Source organism: Physcomitrium patens, chromosome 23 (assembly GCF_059467195.1).
Source record: "Physcomitrium patens ecotype Gransden chromosome 23, ASM5946719v1, whole genome shotgun sequence".
Classification (NCBI taxonomy): Eukaryota; Viridiplantae; Streptophyta; class Bryopsida; order Funariales; family Funariaceae; genus Physcomitrium; species Physcomitrium patens.
In genome coordinates this window covers 9,577,691-9,586,424 of record NC_143432.1, presented here as the reverse complement: position 1 = coordinate 9,586,424, position 8,734 = coordinate 9,577,691, and the positions used below count along the sequence as shown (strand labels likewise).

General features: G+C 38.9%; 1 protein-coding gene across 1 annotated transcript; it reads left to right on the top strand.

The window, feature by feature from the left end:
* The first annotated feature begins 2,861 nt into the window (after positions 1-2,861).
* Positions 2,862-7,039, top strand: LOC112275978 (uncharacterized). The gene is made up of 9 exons (XM_024506867.3): positions 2,862-3,171; positions 4,074-4,980; positions 5,129-5,284; positions 5,407-5,482; positions 5,733-5,752; positions 5,990-6,050; positions 6,199-6,332; positions 6,452-6,526; positions 6,706-7,039. Exons 2-9 carry the CDS (start codon positions 4,198-4,200, stop codon positions 6,802-6,804), a joined length of 1,404 nt encoding a protein of 467 aa, XP_024362635.1. The 5' UTR covers positions 2,862-3,171; positions 4,074-4,197; the 3' UTR covers positions 6,805-7,039.
* Positions 7,040-8,734: the final 1,695 nt, after the last annotated feature.

Here is an 8,734-nt window from a genome sequence, read left to right as displayed (position 1 = left end):
ACTTAAAGTTTATTTAAGATTCTATTAGACTTGATAGAATTGTTGTTGCATTTCTACTTACCTTCTATAGCTAGGTGCCTAGTGCATTCTCAAGCAAGAACACATGTATTACAACATTGCTTTGATATTATGTTGCAAATGGCTCTCAAGTACTTTTCTATTAACAACAAGACTATTTTATATACATGAGTTAATCTAGCTACATTAAATAATAATCAAATTTTATCCTAATTCAAAATAAAGGAAGAAGGGACATGGCAATATGATTAATGTAAAACAAATCATGATGACTTAGCACAGCTATTAACATGCTGGTCATGTGGTGACTCAACAGGCATTGTGGATGAGTGGGAAGTGATTTATATTGAATACATCATTATAGAGGTAGTGCAGAGTGAGAGTATTGTTCAATAAGGAATGTAGATTAGATATTGCCAATAAAGGATTTGACTCTTGTATAAAAAAAATCATACTACATTATTATATCTTGTCACCTAACAACATTTGGTAGCATTACCTAGCATCATTTAACATATGCAAATGTCTGTATACATAATAAAATCATCTTAAAATTACTCATTTACAATGTAATATCAACAAGATAGAAAGTTTCTTCTACCAATGTGACATGTTGATAATAAAACTTATAAACTGATGTATCTAAAACAACCATTACATATATTACAAATTTTATGGATTGGTGGGCTCTGATCATACTTTTATTGTCATTTTTCTTTTTCTTTCTCTTTAGTAAATTATGGAAGTGGAATTTTTAAAAATGAAAATACAACACCATCCTGAAACTATCTTTGATGCCTTTGATAGCTATTTTCACTTTCAGTTTTGCTTAATCATAAATTAAGCATTAAAGTACTGTCTTACTATTCAATTTGTTGCTTATAAAGTATCTGGTATTGTTGCATAGCCAATATGGTGTTTATTTTACCTTGTAATACTTTTTATATGTTTTTATATTACTTAATTTTGATAGTGTTTGGTTATTAAGTTGTGCACTGATCATCAAGCTATAATTAAAAAAAAATAAGCCAAATTATTATTGACAAACAATCTGCATATTATCTTTCACATTGTTTGACTTTTCTTTTTATTACTATTAAAAATAAAATTATCTTTTCAATTACAAATTAATCTTAGATTTAAATGTGAAAAAAATATATCAGTTTTCAGATTATGAATTTAGCATATTAATTAATTAATGAATGAACTTTCAAAATATTATTCGTTTTGGTCAACATTGATTTTTTGATTGATGCTTACATTTATTTATTTATTTAATCGGAAATTTAATATTATACATATTTTTCAACATCATGAATTTGTGTGATATATTTATGCACACATTAGTTATATTAATAATAATTTTTTAAAAAAAAACATGTGATATAAAATACTTTATCTCAAAAAGATTGAGATAGATATGACTGAAAAGTAAAACTGTGGTTCCAACAACTTTTGTGTTGAAATGGTCAACCCAATTTGAATCTAGAGTATAAAACTTATGGTTAACAGAAAAAACAATTAATACCATACTCTGTTTGCACTGTAAAATTTCACAACATATTCTCTAACATGAAACTTTTGAAAATGAGGTATCCATGATTAATCCGAACCAAGAATTGCATTTTCAGGCTCAATACAAAGGGCATAAAAACACTCCACAATGAAATACTAAAACATCTGCCAATGAAAACACAGAGGGGGTGCCAGAAAACAACACAGAATCCAACAAGCCGACATTTAATACAAACGCTGTTTAGATTTATTCACTTTTGTCATTTGAAATGCTTCTGAATATGGTCCACCTACAGAAGTTGTCAACCTCTCAAGAGGCTCATGATATTCTTTTGAGAAAGCATATAAAGACACAGACTCATTGTCCTCACTTGCCCTAGATTTCAAAATATTCAGACCCACAAATGAACTTTTATATATACACACACACAAATACAAAAGTAAATGAATGGAAAGGGGTAGAACCAATTTGGGTTTCAGGCGAGGGGGCCAAAGCGTGACGTGGCGGCAGCATCGCGAGCTTCGCTTCGTGAATGCCAAGCTAGGATGGTGCGGGAGCGGAGACCCACACATACAGATGGCGCATCGTCAGGAGCACATCCCCACAGATAGCTGCATTTGGGACGCGCCGTCGTCTACGTCATCGCAGTTACGGATATGTCCTTGAGAGCGGCATTAAACACCACAGAAAATCTCAGAATCAAAAGCCGGTGCCTGGGGTTCAATTGAAAAGACTCGGTTGCTTGGAGCGCTGGCAAGCTGCACGAGTCCAGTGTGATATCCTCGGAAGCATATGCAAAGATTCAGAGCTGGCCTGTGAGAACGCATTGCGGTTTGCTAATTTCAGTTCGAAGTCCATCACGTGGTGCGCACAGACCTGGGGAAAAGCTGACTCAAGGTAGGAGAATCTGGGGGAGTTGGCGAGGTGGGTAGGTGAAGCTCGACGGGTGCCCCTGAAGCCATATCCAGACTTCAGGGGATCATTTTTCGTATCGGGGAAGAATTTTGAGTATATATCTGTGGAGGGTTTCCTACACGACAACTTACTGTTCTCTTTCGGTTATTGTGTAGGGTTGTAATCAAGAGTGAGTTGGGTGTCTTTTTGCCGAGAGATTGCTAACGTGGAACGGTAAGTTGCGGATTCCATCCGTTGACGTCTTCATCACGATTCGGTTCATCCTGGAGTTTGACTAGTTCCATGACGCAGGGAGTTGCGAGTGCGCAGGATCACTTAGATTTGCAGTTAATGCAGACGTACCTGTGGTTCACATGGTCCCCATGTTTATCATAAGTTAATGGGGTCTTCTCGATGCTGCACATCAATTCACCAAAGTTGTAGTCGCAGTTTCGCGATTCCTAAGGAGCGTTGCTTTGGACCGCATTTGAACACATAGTGACGGTGACAAATTTGAGCTTCTAGATTGTATATGCCCTGGCTTTCGTATGCTGTCAAGTTCCCAAACTGGGGTTGTAGCAGTGCAGTCTTCATCACGCGCTTAATGGTGGATGCCGAGTGGGTGGACGGGTCTGTTTGCGGAGCTTTCCTCATGTGGCTGCCAATGTAGGGTGCATTATGACACAGCAGATTGCGAACGGAAGTTTGCGGGTTGTCCAAGTGACGGAAAATACCAGCACAGAGTAAGTAGTTCAAGATCCTTGCCAATTCTTTTGGATGCGGATAATTCTTGTGGTGCGCAAACATTGGGAAGCTGCATCTCTTGTAGCTCACGAGGAAACGAAACTTGGGGATGCTTTTTTGTACGAACCTTGTTGTAGCTTGCTAGGGAGGACACGTTTGCATCAGGATCGGTATGCCAGATATTCTGTCTGGAACCTTTTTCCTTTCACGACGTTCTTTGCAGCAAGCAGTGTCTTTAGATGGGAATTCATCTTGTTCTTGCAGTGGTTCTTCTTAGATTGATTGCGCCTCACCGAATCGATTGTGTTTGTAAGAATTGTTGGGCTCCATTACCATTTTGTTTCGAGAGGCACAAGATGAACCAGTCCAAGCTTCTCCTTTGAACGACTCTACTGGGTTGTCACTAGTAGTTGGGGTAGCCGTTTCGCTTGCAGGGAATGGCTAGGCCTCAGCTGCTGTTCACAGTAGAGTTACGAAAGTGCAGTGGTAGATTCTTGTGTTTGAACGTGCGCTTTATTTGAGCTAAATTTAACTAGAGATGGCTCCTTAGTGTATCAGCAGCTCTACCTATGCCGATCTGTATCAAATTCTCAATCAAATCGGCTATGGGCCCGTTAGTTGTGAATTACATGAGTGTGTCGAATATGTATATATGTATGGAACGCACATAAGGTAAGGTGTATGAGGAACATAGCTTGACACAGCCTCATACACCTTACCATATGTGCGTTCCATAGAGGAACACTCTTGGCTCTCTTAGCAGTGTTGGACCCTGCCTCTCAGGTTGCTTGCTTTGCAAATATTGGTGAAGGAGTAGGTCACAACGGAAAATGGATGAGTTTGGTATTATCAGCGGTTAAGTTGTTAACATGTTGAGGAAATCTGTTGAAATTGAATACAGAGATTGGCAGAGGACGACAAAGGTTTTTCGGGCGACGGTTGGAGGTGACTTGTTGTTGGCATAGCGAAGTGGGAACTGATAAGGGAGCTCTTTGGTGACAAAATAAGCGGAGAGTCCCTACAAAATGTTTCGCATGGAGTTCAGAGGGGAGCAGTCCCTTGATTCGGTGGAAGAAGATGATGAGCCTTCCACAACATATGTAAGAAGCAAGAGAGGAGGCGTAAGGTCCGTCCTCGAGCAATACAGGGACAGGCCCTCAGAACCTGCGAAGAGTCCTCCAAAGACTTTTGAAGGTCGAGTGGGAATATTGGGAGCCCAAATGCAGCAGATTTCTAGCTCCATTAAAGCCTCGCACAGGGTACCACATCTTACTCCAATAATCACCTGCACTTCTAACCCGACTCCCATCGGTCCGATACAAAAGAATTGGGTTGAGGTTGATCTAATTGATTTGGGATCCCCCAAGGCAGCAGTGACGCTGCACGCTGCCGAAGCTAGTCCTGTCGCCGAGGACGTAATTAGGGAATTTGTGAAACCATTTGCAGAATCAGTGAACTTAACTCAGCAGTCCAGCCGGGAATTCAAAGATGACGATATATTCGTCACATTCCTTGAGTACCAGCCCAGGCAGTCCTCTGAACGTCGGGACACGCTGACAGATGGCGTCGGAGAAGTGGAGACAGAGTCTGCATCCTTTTGGAACGTTGAAGTACCAACCTTGCCGTTGAGGTCCAATTCCACGCGTAGCATGGGCAGTAATTCCTGGAGCGACTCGTCGGACGCAGAGGGTAGTGTCTCCTACGGAAGTAACAAAGACGAGGGGAAAGGGAGCCCTGTCGCAAGAGCTTATAATCGTGCCTTCAGAAAATTAATGAAAAAGAAAAGCAAGCCTGCTATACAAGAGCCAGTACGTGTTACGTCTTCCTCGTGAGTGCAACGAATTGCTTGCGGATGACTGTTTACCGTTAGTTGTTTGGTTGCTAAGTTTTTAATAAGGCCTTCTTTTAGTATCCTTGTAAATGTGATTTGAAATGGTTTCGTCTCACTGCAAACAGAAATTTGCCAAACCATGGGAGGAGCCATTGCTTGCCATGCATGAACAAGTGAAGTTGGAACGGAAGATGCAGAAAGAGGCCACGATAGAGTCCAGAAAGCTTGCTGAGGAGGCTAGGAAGGAGGCTAGGAAGGAGGCTGAAAATTCGAAGCGCGAGGTAAGGATTGACCCACTTCTGCTTTCAATGCGAAATCCCTTCTTTATGGGAACCACAATTGAAACTCTATGCATGTTGCCCATAGATCGGTTCTCTCGTAATGTACGTGGTTATTAATGCAGCTTCTCAACCTCGCGAATCCGGTACCAGAATCGGCATTGAAAAACCACAAGGAGCAGTATAACATGCGCAAAGGAAGTAAGAAACTCGGATTAGGAATTTCCTAGATTTAAGAATATATTCGTTGTCTTCGTGCTGTGAATGTTGAATGTGTGTGACTCATGACCGTTTAGAGTGCACATGCGTCGGAAGTACTTATTAGAGTAGATGTAGCTGTGAATTTCTTCGAGGCGTGCTTTCATATGGCTAGCAGGTTATCATTGGAATATCCTAATCTTGTTTGGCCATGTGCACAACCGTGTGGATCCAATTACTGTCGTCGGAGCAGTACACAAGTTGTTCGGCGGAGTAAGTGACCTTTCTCAGTCTATCAAACAAATTGTTTTTCAAATCAATTACGGCTCTTTCACTCGTCTTCCTTCGGGCTATTTATGAGCTTGTTTCTTCAACTTATGCAAATGCGTTGACGGGACTGTCTGTGATATTGGAAGATACACTGGTTTGATCTATTCAAAAGGAACTGTTGAGGGACTACCACCGTACAGGAGTGAGATATCCTGAAATTCGTTTTCATGTTTCGTACAGACGTGCTCCAACTCTCAGTCGCGAAGGGAAGGAGTTGCCGCAGATGCTCGAGAATCAAAATGTGAGCAGTTCCAATATTTCTACAGAGCTCCTAGGCGCAACATGCAGTTCTTGCTTTTTCTACTTTTATGGATGCAGATGCCTTTGATGACGAGGATGCTCTATTCTTTGCTTGTCGATGACGACGGTGTGGTTCTATGATGTGTCAGTGGTGATGCCAAGAGCCGGAATTTTCGAAACATGCATGAGTCCTTCTTCTACAGATGTTGCACTAGCCCACATTAGATCTGGACCCCGGCTATCAGCAAGAAAAGATATTTACTTCGCAACAGTTGAATCAAATGTGAGTAATATCTTATCTACTATTTTCATCCCTATCGTAATATTTCTTTGCTGTGCTTGAGGCAATGAAGTTCCAAAATTAGTTCCGCCTCTGCTGATATCTGTTCACATGATCTGCAGCAACGGGATGTGGAGGCATGGACAATGGAAGAATACATGGCAAAAAATTCCAGACTTGAGGAGTGGGAGTCCAGAGTAAGTAGTTTTACTGCATAGAGCTGTTGCAATCGTCTCCTTCCTGGTCTACACAGTTTCACCCAATATTTTATTTTGAGGGCATTAATATTCAATAACTGGGAATCGTTCGTTGTAGAATTCTGTTTTGCATCCTTGTCACATGTGTAGGGGTGAACATTACTTCATGACAATTTCAGGATAACGACGAAGAATTTGGAGGGATCGAGGGTAACCGGCTGCTCAATCAATACTTCGATGACGATGTAACAAACGATCACGACAGCGACAGCGATTGAGAATTCTACTGACGTTTTTTCTGTATCCTGTTCCGACTGTGATCATTGACAAGAAGCTCCAAGTAGTGTATCATTGTTTGGATAGGATTGCTGCAGACTAATATGCAGTGCGTACTAATGCATGCTATCCTGGAGATGGCGGTCCTTCAGTTTTACACATCAAAATGATGGCAAGGACAAAGAAATGATTCAAGTGAGCTTCCTTATCTGATCAGTGAAGCATTGTTTTCCTTCACGTTGTCTGTCTTAACAGGTTGTTAGCTCGGGCTCTTGACATTACACCATTACAGTATGCTCTGACACCATATTCTGTTCTCTCTATCTATATATTCTGACCAGTCGGCAAGCACCTGCTACCTATTCCACTTCGGATGTCCGATAGGCATCATGTTGAAGAAATTACTTACCCCGTGACTGTGTCTGCAAGACAGTTTTCTATTTTCATTTTCCTTCTCTTTTTCATTACTCGGTTAGTCCTTGTGGACAATCCTATAAAATTTGCAGCTATGACTTGACTATCTGGTTGAGAAGATGACTTGTAGTATTCAAGAATGGTGACGTGGAGGGAATCCATAACTACCTCTCTCATTACGTTCACATATTCCACTCAATACGGTGCAAAGGTGCTTAGATAGTCAAAATTAAAATACACTTGTACATTAATTTACAGTCTTTGATGACATCTCGAGCAACAAGCCAAACACCTAGATATATTCCTACATGATAAGTTCTATTCTGTTAAAAGACTTTTCGATGTTATGATTATTTTTAACAGAGTTGTGCAAAACAAAGTCCTAATAAATACCAACTATTGAATTGATTTATTAAATGAATATGTAGACATTAAATTTAATGAAAATCCTCCACATTGTATGAGTATGTTGGTGTTCACATTTTAATGTAGGTAGAATTGGCAGTAGTATACACAAAAGAGGCAATTGACACTTCAGACAAGTTGTATTAAAATTGATAAAATATAGCCTTATAACTATTGTACTATAAAATTATAATAAAAGTTAGTAAATTAACTAGATTATAACCAAGTTGTTATTAATTATAACTTTGGAAAACAACATGCTATTATATTAGTTTTCTTTATATTTTTAATTGCAAATGATTTTATTTTTTGATATAAGATGATAATAGAGTCTCTATTAACTTTGAAAGCTTCTATTACCATACATGATAGAACAATCTATATGATTGAAGATTTTATGTCCTTGTTCACATATATTTCTTTCATTTGATGTTATTTTTTCCTTAGATTTAATACCTTTTTGTACCATGTTTCCAACAAAAAGGTATTAAATCTAGAAATTAATCAAAACTAAAATCAAACTTAGTATACTTTAAATCAAATAATAGATTACAAGAAATTTCATTAAGCAATTACTTTGTAAAACAAAAACCTTTACTAAAACATGATTAGTTTATCTTAAGAGTCTAAGACCCTTTTAATCCATAGCAACATAAAATCTCATCACAAAGTAGGACAAAATAGATTAGGACAAAATTGAACAAAATTAAGCAAAATAGGACATAAGAGATAAAACTATGCAAACAAAAATATACCAAAATAAAATTGAACAGCAAGGTGCAAAACCAAACTTTATTAAGAATGAAGGTTTGACGCTATACTTGCCCAAATGCTCCAAAAAGCTCAGGCCAATGCTATTTATACTTTTTTCTACCACCTTGGACTTTGTTGAATATTCTTAGATGATGAATCATACCTAGATAATGACCATAAGCCTTTTTTAGAAGCTTCCTAGATGATGGACTTCACCTAAATAATTGCCCTAAGCTCTTTTTAGAATGTTCCATAATGGGTCCTACATAGTCCATTAATCTTGTTTCAATTCTAAAAACTTCCATAACTTCTCAAACATGATTCCAACTATCTATCCCTATGTGTCAACAATACAAATAT

Bases quoted from the DNA above. Each gene is read 5' to 3' on its own strand.
- LOC112275978 (XM_024506867.3), top strand. From the start codon at position 4,198: ATGTTTCGCATGGAGTTCAGAGGGGAGCAGTCCCTTGATTCGGTGGAA. The intron at 5,285-5,406 runs GTAAGGATTGAC...TTATTAATGCAG, and splicing joins CTGAAAATTCGAAGCGCGAG to CTTCTCAACCTCGCGAATCC. The intron at 6,333-6,451 runs GTGAGTAATATC...CATGATCTGCAG, and splicing joins TCGCAACAGTTGAATCAAAT to CAACGGGATGTGGAGGCATG.